Consider the following 13,553-nt stretch of genomic DNA (forward strand, 5'->3'; position numbering starts at 1 on the left):
TGTGTTTATATTGCTTTATAGTTTCTTCAAATGATTGTGGTGGCCAAAGATTAATCTATGGTGGCCACCATTAGCCAACCCCTGACTTCACCATTGGGCCTGGAGGTGGATAAAATTAGATTAATTCCTTCTGTTCCTCTCCACAGTGTAACTTCTAATATCTTTCAACAAAAATATTAAGGTTTATTTATATTCTTTGTTCCTGTAAATGAGTCCCAGAGGCTCAATGGGACTAACCTGTTTAAATAAAGTTTGAATGAATGTTTCTAGTTTCTTAGTCACTAGTAAAAATGTATATCTATATTGCTTATTCAAATGTACTTTGTAGTTAACACGGATGGACGGACGGGTAGGTTGGTTGGTCAGTTGGATGGATTGGTGGATTGATGGATGTAGGATGGACTACCAACGTTCCTCACAGATGGTGCTGTTTAATGTTCAGGTTAAAAACTATAAAACATCTTAACACATGGTGCTTCAAATCCAGAAATTACAAAAAAAAAACTTTCTAAAACAGTGACGCCCCATTCTGGTCCTTGAGGGCCACTATCCTGCATGTCTAGTTATTCCCCTCAGCCATTTAGGTTCTACAGAAGTCTGCTAATCATTCATTCATTCAGATCAAGTGTGTCAAAGCAAAGAAACATCTAAATTTCAGAATGTTAATGCAGGACAGTGGCCCTTGAGACGAAGGATTGGGCCCCACTGTTCTAAGCATGTAAAACATTATTTAAAGCATTATTAAAATTTAAATTATGCAGGATCACCCTCTTCCTAAAACACAGTGAGGACAACTGGGACCTGATCCAAACAGAGAGCAAATCACACACACCTGCTGGACTTCACAGGGTTGTTAGTGTCTCTGTGTGAACATGAGGCTAACATGAAACAAAACATGAGAAAAAAAAACCACAGGTGCTCTGCCTTTTTTGTTGATCTAGCCTTCGATGTGGAAGAGCCAAAGCCAGGAATCATGCTTTGATGTGTGTGACCTTTGACATTGTGGAGAAGCTAAGATGGCGTCAAAACGAGCAGTTGGTCCCAGCTGACCAGTGGTGATTTCAGACTCTTTTTGGGGGGTGCTGAAGCACTCCTAAATTTTAGCTCAGCACCCCAGAAAAAAAAAAAAAACATCATTAGGATTTTGTAATGAAGCTTAGCTCTCAAATCTTAGATGCAACAAAATATTAAATAAGTTTGGAATAAATATGGAATAAATGATGACAGTCTTAAACGGGCCAGTAAAATCTATGACTTATTTTTGCACGAGTCGGCTCCTCAGCCACCTGTCAATCAATCCAGGAGGCTCGTCAGCAAGTGACCAATCGGCGGTCTCAATTTGTCCTGAAATGAAACCTGCAGAAGCTCCACCCGTTTTTCTGCTTTACGGACGCTTTGCAGTCAGAGGGATTTCATGAAAAATCATCAGAAAAATGATTAAACATTGTTGGGGGGGAGCACGGTGGCACAACTGGTAGAGCTGCTGCCTCTCAGCAAGAAGGTTGCCGGTTCAAATCCCAGTCTGGGGGCCCTTCTGGGTGGAGTTTGCATGTTCTCTCTGTGCATGCGTGGGTTTTCTCCAGGTACTCCGGTTTCCTCCCACAGACCAAAAACATGCATGTTAGACTGATTGGTAACTCTAAATTGACCCTAGATGTGAGTGAGAGAGTGAATGGTTGTTTGTCTCATTTGTCTCTATGTGTCCCTGTGATGGACTGGAGACCTGTCCAGGGTGTACAGTGATTGCTGGACATGGGCACCGGCGACCCCCGTGACCCAAAATGGAAGAAGTGGGTAAAACATGATGGATGGATGGATGATGTTAGTGGGGAACATGTGATTCAGACCGAGTAACCCTGGGTGTTTAAAGGATGTAATTTTACTTATTTTATTTATTCCATTTCACAAAATAAACAAAGTTTGGAAAAATGTAAAAGATGGATAGAACAACGGCCAACCTCATGAGCTGCTGAATACAACAGTTATAAACAGGAAGTACCACATGTTCATTGTACAAAAGTAACTGCAAGTTACCATTTTCTGTCATGGTGGTGTCATGATGGATGGATGGATGTAAGGGGCGGCTGTGGCTGAGTGGTTAGAGCAGTCATCCTCCAATGCAAGAGTTGGGGGTTCGAATCCACCAGCAGTCACATGTCCAAGTGATCATGGGCAAGACACTGAACCCCTCATTGCCTCCGATGTGTGTCCCATCAGTGTATGAATGTGATAAATCTCTGATTAGTCTCTTTAGAATGATTTGTTCAATTATCTTTGTAGAGATCTAGTATAAAGCTGCATGAATGGGTAAATGAGACACAGATTGTAGTTTAAAGAGCTTTGAGTGCTTTGAGATCAGATAGAAAGGCGCCGTATAAGTACAGTCCATTTAGCATGGATGGATGTTTTCTCTGTTCTTCCAAGTGTAGCTTTGGTTTGAATATCTGAGAGTAATTGATGGTGTCAGGTTCATCTCTTACCTGGTTGCAGGTGCTAATGTCCACTCCTCCTTTGAGATACTCCAAAACCTTGTCAACGTTCCCGGCTCTCGCTGCCCGTAGAAAACTGGTATTACTGTCCGACTGGAAGAGACACAAAACAAACATTTTAAAATGAGTCTGGTTCACATTCAGACATACCTCATTGTGTTGTTAACTAGCAAAATAAATTGCTTTATTTCCTTGTTTCTTGAGCCACCTCAAAACTCAGCTTGACCTTTAAAGGAAAAGTGAAAAATTTACGATTAATTTACCATATTTTCCAGAATATAAGTCGCAGTTTTTTGCATATATTTGTAAGTCCTGCGACTTATACGCCAAAGCAACTTATATACGCTTTTTTCCATATTCATAACACAATTTTTGACTGATGCTTTAAATTTCTAAGAACTGCAACAGCGAGTCCTCCCATGCGTGCTCGCTTCACTCAGCTGAAAAATCTAAAATTAGCACAAAAACAGCTAAATAGTAGCTTAAATAGCAAAAAAAAAATCTGAAACTTGCATAAATAAGCTGAAAAGAGCATCACAAGCTGAAATTAGCATAAAGAAGTTAAAAGAAGCACAAAAGTGCTCTAGTTAACAGAAAGAATCAGAAAGAGCACAAAACAGCTGAAAAAAACAGCTGAAATTAGCTGAAAGTAGCTGAAAAGTTTAAACTTTGCACAAGGAAGCTGAAAGAAGCTGAAGCAGAACAAAATGTGAAAGGAGCAGTAAAATGCTGTAAACAGAGCTAAAAATTTGAAGGATGGAAAATGAGCTCAATTCATTTTTTTTTATGAGAAAAAATGCATTAAAGGCTAAATATTTCAAAAAGCTAAAGTTGCACCAATACCAAAAGTAATAGCAGGATTGTCCTGAAAGAGCTGAACGCTTTGATTTGTGATTTGTTGAAATCGTTTGAAAACTGCGAGACGAGAATCACGCTGAAAAACATACGGAAGAAAAATGGATCATGTGAATGCGCCGTAAGTGTTCACATTATTAGGAAATTAGCATTTTTATCAAATTTTCAGTCTGAATACTGAGTACAGATGACTTTGCTGAAAAGTGAATAAAACAATACCTGAAATTTTAATGTACCTTAAAGAATAAAAAAAAAAACTAAAAAAAAAACACCAGGAGCAGAAGAACAAATAGAAAAAAAGAAGAGCCATACAAAGACAATGAGACTGCCTAAAAATTATATAAATATTTATGCGTTTCATTAGCATCCAAACGTTTGTTTTCATTGTAGGGGAGGACGTCTGTTTTTGGCTGCTAGATGAGCTGAAGTTGAGCTGTAAAGTGGCAGAATAACTAGGTGATTTACTCCTGTTGCCTTTACTGACTCTAAATACTGATTGTTCAAAGCTCCCTGCTCTCTACTCGTCCTGTGGCATCGTTAATCCACCCCCGAGTCAGGTCCTGGTCCTCTGCAGCACCCTGCTGGAACTGAGTGGGGGGTACTCTAGGTGTCTAATGGACTCTGTAGATGATGGTTGATATGTTTTTAAACCCAAAGATGATCTCTTATCAAGGTGACTGTATCAGGTGTTTGCTTTAATGCTTCAGCACACTCCACCCCCACCCTGCCCTGTGCCTCAGAAACTGAGAGATCAGGGGAAAGGATGCAGCAGTGACACTGCAGCACTGATGTCTTCCCCCACATGTTCAGATGTTTCTCTCTGGCCTGCAGTCAGCTGTTGTCTGGCTGCAGCAGAAAGGGCTGCACTGCATCACAGAGACTCAGCAATGCAGACGTGTTTACTTCTAAACACCCTCTGCTTTGCCCTGCTATTTATAGACCTGTGTGTGTTAGTGTACTACAGACAGGCCTCGATGATGATGGACGGGACACATAGTTGGATGTGTAGATGTCTTTCTCAGGCTAAGATCATAGGTGGGTCGTCGGTTCAGGACTGGGAGTCACTGACGCATCAAACCTTCCAGTATACTTGTCAAATCCCAGAGCAGGATGCCTTACCTATAATTTGGTTTAGGTAGGTATTTTACAGGCATTTTAAGGCATTTTGTGAGGACTGATAACAGGTAAAACAACTTTGTCAATCAACATGTATTTATAGAAACTTTTACAACAGCCCAAAAGTGAACAAAGTGCTTCACAGTACAAAAGTTAAAAATTAACAATGAAAATGCAAAAATAAAGAAATACTAGAGTGACGCTTGGTATTAAAAGCCTGCCTGAATAAAAATATTTTAAAATTAGGTTTAAAAAAAGCCAAGGTCAGTGATGGAGCATATGTAGCTGCATAAAAACATTTTCCAAGACTAGCGAGAAAAGGCAAATGAGAAATAGGTCTAAACCTTGTTCAAATTATTGGATCAATGTGAGTTTTTTTTTTTTTTTTTTGCAAAGTGTCATTATAGTTTATTCATACACTAGCAGTTTTAGCATTTACATTGCACCAATTTTACATTACATCATCTTTTTATGATGAAATAAGAAATTTTTGTCAGAAGGGTCTCCAGGCTGCTCCAGAAATGCTACAGCTAACTGCAAATGCTCTTTATGCTATATTACGTTATAACTACAAATTTCATGTAAAAAAAAAAAAAAAGAAAAAAAAAGTGGATTACAAAACTGATGCTGGTATAAATGTTCATATAACAGTGTTTGCATAAATTGTCATCAAACTGGAAATGTTAGCTACTGGTAACTTGGGCCTGCAGCAATCCACTTCTTTGCCTCGTTCAGACTAGCCTCATGGTTGTCAGTTCTGTCAGAACGAAACTCCAATTCTCCCAACTGAGTTTGTTCAAAGAGCTATCTACAACAGGTAAGATGTTTGTCAGTTAAAGTTGTTGTTAGTGTAACTAACATATGAAAAGACAACAAATAGAAGGTTTTAAGTTGTTTTTTTAATCTGGTGCTAAAAACACAATTTAGAATGATTTTGTTTTACAAATATTTAATCTTTTATTTGACTGATAATTACCTTTTTTTGCTCACACTCTTTGATTTTCTCTAACAAGTAAACTTACAGATCTTATTGTTCCATATTTTCCTAACAGAGCACTTCGCTCTCAGACTACAGGTTTACTTGTGGTTCCTAGAGTTTCCAAAGGCAGAATGGGAGGAAGATCTTTCAGTTATCAGGCTCCTCTTTTGTGGAACCAACTTCCAGTTTCTGTCCATGAGGCTGACACATTATCCAGTTTAAGACTGGGCTTAAGACTTTCATCTTTGATAAATCCTATAGTTAGGGTTGGCTTGGGTTTCCTGAGCTGTCCCTTAGTTATGCTGCTATATGCTTAGACTGCTGGAGGACAAACTGACCACATTTCCTGTCTCTGATGCTGTCTTTACTTACTCTACTCTACCTGTTTGTATTTGTAATTATTTCTATCTTAACATATTTTTTTGTCTTTCCTCCTTTAGAAAGTTCAAAGTTCCTACCATTCTGTGTTTGTTTGCCTCTCCTTTCTATCCTCTCAAACCCATCCGATCGAAGCAGATGGCCGCTTGTCCTGAGCCTGGTTCTTCTGGAGGTTTCTTCCTGTTAAAAGGGAGTTTTTCCTTTCCACTGTCTCCTTTGTGCTTGCTCAGGATGGAAGACTGCGACGAAGTGAAGATTCAACACAATCTGCTGCTTCTTTAGATAAACTTTACTAATTGTTTTTTATGTATGTGAATGTTTCTGTTCAGTGCTCTGAGATAACTTCTGTTGTGATTTGGTGCTATATAAATAAACTGAATTGAACTGAAATAGAAATTAAACTTAATCTCTGATTGACTGACTGGGAAGCTCAGTCCTCACCTCCTTCTACAGGTGTGCAGTGGAGAGCATCCTGTGCTCCAGCATCAACGTGTGGCATGGAGGCTGCACAGCTGCAGAAAGAAAAGCTTTGCAGAGAGTGGTGAAGGCTGCACAGAAGTCTGTTGGAGTCAGCCTCCCCACCATCACAGACATCTACACCTCTAGATCAAGAAGAGGGCCATCTGCATCATGAAGGACCCCACTCACCCAGCACACACACTTTTGCCCCGCTCCCTCCAGGCAGGAGGTTGAGGAGCATTAAATCTAGAACCACTAGACTGAGGAACAGCTTCTACCCTGAGGCTATTAGACTCATGAATCTCTAACCAGAATAATCACTGCAATGCAACTTTAATTGGTGATATGCGACTTATCTGTGCTGCTGATCTCATGCTGCTGATTTCATTCATACTCATCTGCTCACCACAGACTCATGTTCAGGCTGCTGTTGATATGCCATATTGTTTTACATTATTAGTGTTTAGTGTATATCTTAGATCCTTATTTACAGTTTATTTTTAAACTTTATATTTTTGCTAGTTTTGGGTGTAACTGGGACCCTGAGTACACAATTTTGTTCCACCTCATGCACCACATGTGATGCAAATGACAATAACCTTAAACTTGATGAACTTTGAGCATCTAAAGCATCAATCATGTCTGATTCTATCCTCTCTTTCTCCTCAGAGCTGCAGAGTCACGTTTTGTTGCCTTCAGTCTCCTGCACCTGGCTGGTTTCCATGGTTACACTTGGACCAATAAGACTTTTAAATGATAAATATTTCACATGCAGAGAAAATCAGAATAAAGGCTGACAGCATTCTGCAGAAGTTGTTTCATAACCTGAGGTTTGGAGGTGTGTAGTCAGCGTGTCGCTCAGACTGCAGGGTACGATGTGTGTGTGCGTGTGTGTGTGGGTGTGTGTGTGCGTGTGTGTGTGTGTGTGTGAGAGAGAGAGGTCCTCCTCTGAAGGTCACATCATACACTCACTGTTACTCAGCGTTTCACCACTGAAAGGCCAGTGGGAATGTCTGTTTTGTCTACATTTGTGTGTGAGGGTTCGTTTGTCTGTTGGCAAAATATCTCATCAACCACTGGAGCATCAATTTATGTTTCATATTTAAACTTGCAGAAACAAAATTCTTGAAAGTTTATTTACAACTGATTGACTTTTGGAGCCAACCCTAAAACAATCATAAATGGATCTGTAATGTAATGTAAATGGATAAGTCATAAACATTTGTTGTCGGTGCGGTCCGTCTGTTAAGAAAATATCTCTTGAACAACTAGACAGATTTTAATGTCACTTTAAGCAAATAATCCATACATGGACATCTACTACTGATCTGCTTTGGAACCCAAACCAGTTCAAGAAGTGATGTGTTGATCACAGAACATCAATTTAACTTGTACTGTACTAAACCTTTAGTCTGGTTGTACCTCAGAGTTATTTATACACTCACTGTGAGATTGTTGCCTTAATTTTAAAGTTAGCTGTTGGAGTCAACTTGGGTTGTCTGTTAGCTAAATAACTCATGAACAACTGGACTGACTCCAATGAGACATTCAGAAATAAAACACAAACTGTGCACCGATGTCCCAACTCTGATGGATTTAAACAGTGAATGTTCATAGTTTTGGAGATGAGTGTTTTTCTGGACTGGAATTGAACAGTGAATAAAAGTAAACCTAAATGTTTTTGGTACAAAAATATCGAGTGTGTAGGAGTTACACTGTCGAGAACAACAGGCTATTTTTGTCCAAGGCAGAACAGAGTGACGGATCCTGGAGAGTGGAGGGAGACGTTTTATCCACCGCCAGGTGTAATGAAGGAGCCAGGGGGTGACCAATGGCCAATCACTACAGACCTCCAGACTTGATGTGGCCTTCAGATTAGATAAAGAACAGTGCGCAGAGAGCTCCATGGAATGGGTTTCCATGGTCGAGCAGCTGCATCCAAGCCATACATCACCAAGTGCAGTGCAAAGCGTTGGATGCAGTGGTGTAAAGCATGCCGCCACTGGACTCTAGAGCAGTGGAGGCGTGTCCTCTGGAGTGACGAATCACACTTCTCCATCTGGCAATCTGATGGACGAGTCTGGGTTTGGTGTTTGCCAGGAGAACGGTACTGGTCTGACTGCATTGTGCCAAGTGTAAAGTTTGGTGGAGGGGGATTAAGGTGTGGGGTTGTTTTTCAGGAGCTGGGCTTGGCCCCTTAGTTCCTGTGAAAGGAACTCTGACTGTTTCAGCATACCAAGACATTTTGGACAATTCCATGCTCCCAACTTTGTGGGAACAGTTTGGAGCTGGCCCCTTCCTCTTCCAACATGACTGTGCACCAGTGCACAAAGCAAGGTCCATAAAGACATGGATGGCAGAGTCTGGTGTGGATGAACATGACTGGCCTGCACAGCGTCCTGACCTCAACCCGATAGAACACCTTTGAGATGAATTGGAGCAGAGACTGAGAGCCAGGCCTTCTCGTCCAACATCAGTATGTGACCTCACAAATGCACTTCTGGAAGAACGGTCAAAAATCCCCATAAACACACTCCTAAACCTGTGGACAGCCTTCACAGAAGAGTTGAAGCTGTTCTAGCTGCAAAGGGTGGACCAACATCATATTGAACCCTATGGATTAGGAATGGGATGTCACTTAAGCTCATATGTGTCAAGGCAAGTGAGCGAATACTTTTGGCAATGTAGTGTATATGTATATACATTTTTTTATTACTATATTTTTCTAATCCAACATTCATTTACTACAGTCCATCACCTTAGTTCTGTCTCTGCTGTGTGCGCAAAGCTTCATCAGTAACTCAGAACCTGCACACTCTCCCACAAGTCCACAGGAGCCACTGCTGCAGCTTAGGTGGCTGAATTTGTTGCTCTGGATGGTCAACTGTTGTGGAGAAATTTGGTTTGAGTTGTGTTTTAGAGCTGGTAGAGCCAGAGTCCTGCCCTCCCAACACAACACAATAGCACAGATTCATGTCACCTGGCTCTTTCACCTTTGTGATCATTAAAAATTTAAACTCCAACAAACCAGCACAGTTTTATCAGTTGTAGATGAGCAGCTATGATCACGTTCTTAGAGATATATTGAGATCCGTTCAGTGGTTCATGAGATGTTTTGATAACAAGCGTTATGAGTAAAATATTACACAATGGGTACTGCAGCTGCAATAGAGTTGTTAAAGCTAAGGCAATTGGGAGAAAGCTCAAATGATCAAAACAAGGCTAAAAGCTGATACCTGCTGAACAGTAGCTAAATATTGCAATCCAGAAGCTAATATAAATAAATAATAATAATCATTCAATAGCTGAAATATAAAACCAAGAAAACAGTTGCCTACCTAAAAGTAAAAAAGATGTAGACGGAAGCCAAAATTAGCTAAACAATAGTTAAAATTTACAAAAGAGTAGAGGAGTGGCTAAAACCAGTAGAACAACAGCAAAATGCTAAAATTAGCAATACAGAAAACAGAAAATAAAACTATAGTAAAATATCAGTTAACAGCTAAAACTATCTGAACTGTTACTAAAAGCTATAATGATTAGAAAAGTAGCTACAAGCTAAAAACAGCAAAAGAGTAGCTTAAAGCCAAAATCCTCACAACAGTAGACATAAGACCAAAAATAAGCTAAAAAAAAAAAATCAGTAAAACACTAGCTAAAAGCTAAAATCAGGTGAACAGGGACAAAAATCTAAAATTATCAGAACAGTGGCTAAAAGATACAATTGGCTATAAAGTAAACAAGATAAAACTATCAAAATGGTAGTTAAAGTTAAAACAAGCTGAATAGCAATTTAAAGCTAATATGATCAAAACATTATCTAAAAGCTAAAGCAAGCTAAACAATACCTAAAATCTAAAATTAAATAACAGTAGATAGAAGTTCTGATAAGTAGCAGCAGCTAAAAGCTAAACATTGCAAAGCAGTAGTTAAAAGTTAACATGTACAAAATGACAGCTAAAAGCTAAAATAAAGCAAGCATGCTAAAGTAGTTACAGTCCACAAAATGTTTGAAAGCAACTTTACACAGTAAAACAGCATGACTCAGCATTCACACAACTACCGCACTTCCAGTCTATAAGCCGTTACTTTTTCACAGGCTTTGAACCCCACGGTGTACAGTGCTGTGGTTAATTTATGGATTTATTTATTTTATGGACTAACAAGCTTCCTGCCGACAAATTTTTTTAGCTTTTTGGTCTGCCACTCGTTTTACAACATGAACACCTGCTGTTTATACACTGACGCAGCTTCTGTATACACTTTTTGTTTGTTCGTTTTTTAGTCCGTGCAGCTAATATTTGAGTGCGCATTATAGACTGTCAATTACGGTAATGATTATTTATCTAGTAAAGAGCTTATATAACTCAATGTTTATTCATTCTAAACTATTTTGACTCAAACCAAAGGCTGAACATTATTATTAGACATTCCGTCTACTTGAACACATAAGCATGAATACAGACCAAACACGTCCAGCTGCTAAATGACTCCACAGATGTGATGTAAATCAGACGCCCATCATAGTTCAGTGGAATAACTGTAGGCACCTCACAGACTGGTGTCACCTCTGTCCGTGATATTAAAAGCTTCTCTGGTTCATGCACATCAGTCTTTGAACGCCACAGTCCCACAGAATGGAGATTACTGCAGCAATTCAATCAGAGCTGCAGATTATCACCAGGTGGGACACAACTCGGAACACTGGGCCATTTAGGAGAAAAACACGAGTCCTGACACTGTGAGGGACACATCAAATGTCTACGAAGTTCTAAAATTTACTATGTGACATTGTAAAATTTCAAGATAAACTTAAGAAAAATCAAACAACTTGAAGTGCAAGATGTGTAAAAATCATCATAGATCTCAAAATACCAGCAAAGTTAAACTGTAACAAGTTAGATGTTTTGAAACCCATTTAATTCAATTCAATTCAAAAATACTTTATTAATCCCAAAGGTAAATTAAATGTTGTAACTCATCATTCTGGCTTCATTAAAGAGTTGTTCTAAAGGAATTAAAGAAAGAAAAACTAAAAGAATTGTTGCTTTTTTTGTACACTGGTGCGCGTGCACGCACACGCACACACACGCACATGTACACACACACTATAGTGTCCCCCCACATTACAGATGGCTCTGACGCCCATGCTTTCTAGTATTGCCTCTGGTTCCATGTCTGATGAGACAACTTTAAAAATGTCACTAGAACCTGATTTATGTTTGGACAGTTTTTGTCCTGATGAGCTCTCTGAATTGTCAAAAATAATAACCTCATCCAAACGATCCACATGTCTGCTAGATCCCATCCCAACCAGACTGTTTAAAGACATATTTTCCTTAATTAATCTAATTAACGTCTTGGATCTGCTTAATTTGTCTCTAATAAAGGGTTATGTACCACAGAGCTTTAAGGTTGCTGTAATTAAACCTTTACTTAAGAAGCATAACCTTAATTTGGGAATCCTAGCCAATTATAGACCTATATCTAATCTAACTTTCCTCTCAAAAAGTCTAGGGAAAATAGTTGCAGGTCAGTTGCGTGAACATCTACAAAGAAATAATCTGTTTGAAGAGTTTCAGTCAGGGTTTAGAGCTCATCATAGCACTGAAACTGCACTGGTGAAAGTCACTAATGATATTCTCATGGCCTCAGACAATGGACTTGTGTCTATACAGGTCCTGTTAGACCTCAGTGCTGCATTCGATACAGTTGATCACAATATTTTACTACAGAGGCTTGAATATGATATTGGAATTACAGGAACGGCTCTAAATTGGTTTAAATCGCATCTATCTGATAGATTCAAATTTGTAAATGTAACTAATGAATCGTCATATATATATATATATATATATATGTATATATATATGTATATATATATATGTGTATGTATATATATGTAGTGAACTTAATCTGGTGTCACGACTAAGCCTAAGGTCAAAACCCTTGACCTTAAGAACCTTGTGGGACAGAAACTGTCATTTCATTGATTTGAATCCAGAGATACAGGTTCACCCATCCTGAGACTCTCTTTCTTGATAATCAAGTGAAAGAACACTCTCTTTTTTATTATCATTACTATTTTACAGATGTTGATAATCAAAGTGTCTTAGTTCAAACCATTTTAGATGTTGCAGTGAACTAATCAATTTTATTAACTGTGTAATGATTTTTAATTCTCATGCAAGTGTGCGTTCCAGGGTCAGGAAGAAGCAGACATGCGTTGGAACAACTGTCTTGTTTATATCCTCTCAGACGTCAACAGAGGGGGTTTTGGCACCTGTTTCTGAAACTCGCCAAAACAAAACTCTCTCTGTCTGTGAGAACATTTCTGATCTGTTCCATAACAATTCTTGCTGCATTCTAACCTTTTACGTCACAAAACACACCCCGTCTGGTCGGTTCTGGCCAATGGGAATACTCCCAGATGAACCGGGAAAAGAGCTCTTTAAAATGTCGGTACTTCCTGGTCTAACCAGTTCTGTGAGGGTTCTACTCGGTTCGGTTGAGTTCAGTTCTGTTCAGTTCTGTGCGGAGAAGCCCAGTTCTGGGAGCCGGGAAGATCCTGACATGACAACAGAGCTCTTCCGAGTTTCATGGGATTATAACATTTTCCACTGAAGTGAGCTGTGAGGGACAGAATCGACAGAATCTCGCCGCTACTCCGGACGAGTAACAGCATCCTACGGAGACGCTGAATGGGTGCGTTAAACGGAATCTCGCCTGAGACATCTCCAGGTAAAAGAGTCGATTTCACCACCTAAGTGTACTGTAAGGAAAAGCTGAAGAAAGCCCGGAGAGTGCCGTTCTGTCAACACTCCCTCAAACACCATCTTACTCCCTCTAAACTTCTTTCCCATCTTTAAACTCTTCTATCAAGTAGATATTCTTCCAGATATTTTAGAAATGTCTGTGTAAAGTGCTCATCCACATCCGTGTGGGTAAAAGATCATAATTGTACAGTTTTCATAAATGTCTGTGGTGACGCAACGGAAAAATCATGGCCGTATGATTTTTCCTGATTGATTGCTTATGTTGTTATTTTCATAATTTGCCAAATTAATGTAAATGTTTGATGTTAAACTTTGATTCTGTAAATAAATGACCGCATTCATTTTGATGGGTCAAATATAAATGACGTCTCACGTTTGCATTTCATTAAATTCAATGCACGTTTTATTCAGTTCAGAAAAATGAGGAATCCGTGTTAATTGATGAATATATCTGAGCATCTGTTCATCTATATATATATATATATATATATATATATATAT

At 39.1% G+C, this 13,553-nt stretch overlaps 1 protein-coding gene across 1 annotated transcript in view; it reads right to left on the reverse strand.

Annotated features, from left to right (window-relative positions):
• Positions 1-13,553, reverse strand: part of ank2b (ankyrin 2b, neuronal) — a gene marked incomplete at its 3' end in the record, with an annotated part of 215,575 nt that overhangs the window by 200,321 nt on the left and 1,701 nt on the right. Inside the window, 1 exon segment of the mRNA XM_037674797.1 lies at positions 2,481-2,582. Coding sequence (XP_037530725.1) covers positions 2,481-2,582 — 102 coding nt within the window.

Source organism: Nematolebias whitei, chromosome 1 (assembly GCF_014905685.2).
Source record: "Nematolebias whitei isolate Nwh7 chromosome 1, NemWhi1, whole genome shotgun sequence".
NCBI lineage: Eukaryota > Metazoa > Chordata > Actinopteri > Cyprinodontiformes > Rivulidae > Nematolebias > Nematolebias whitei.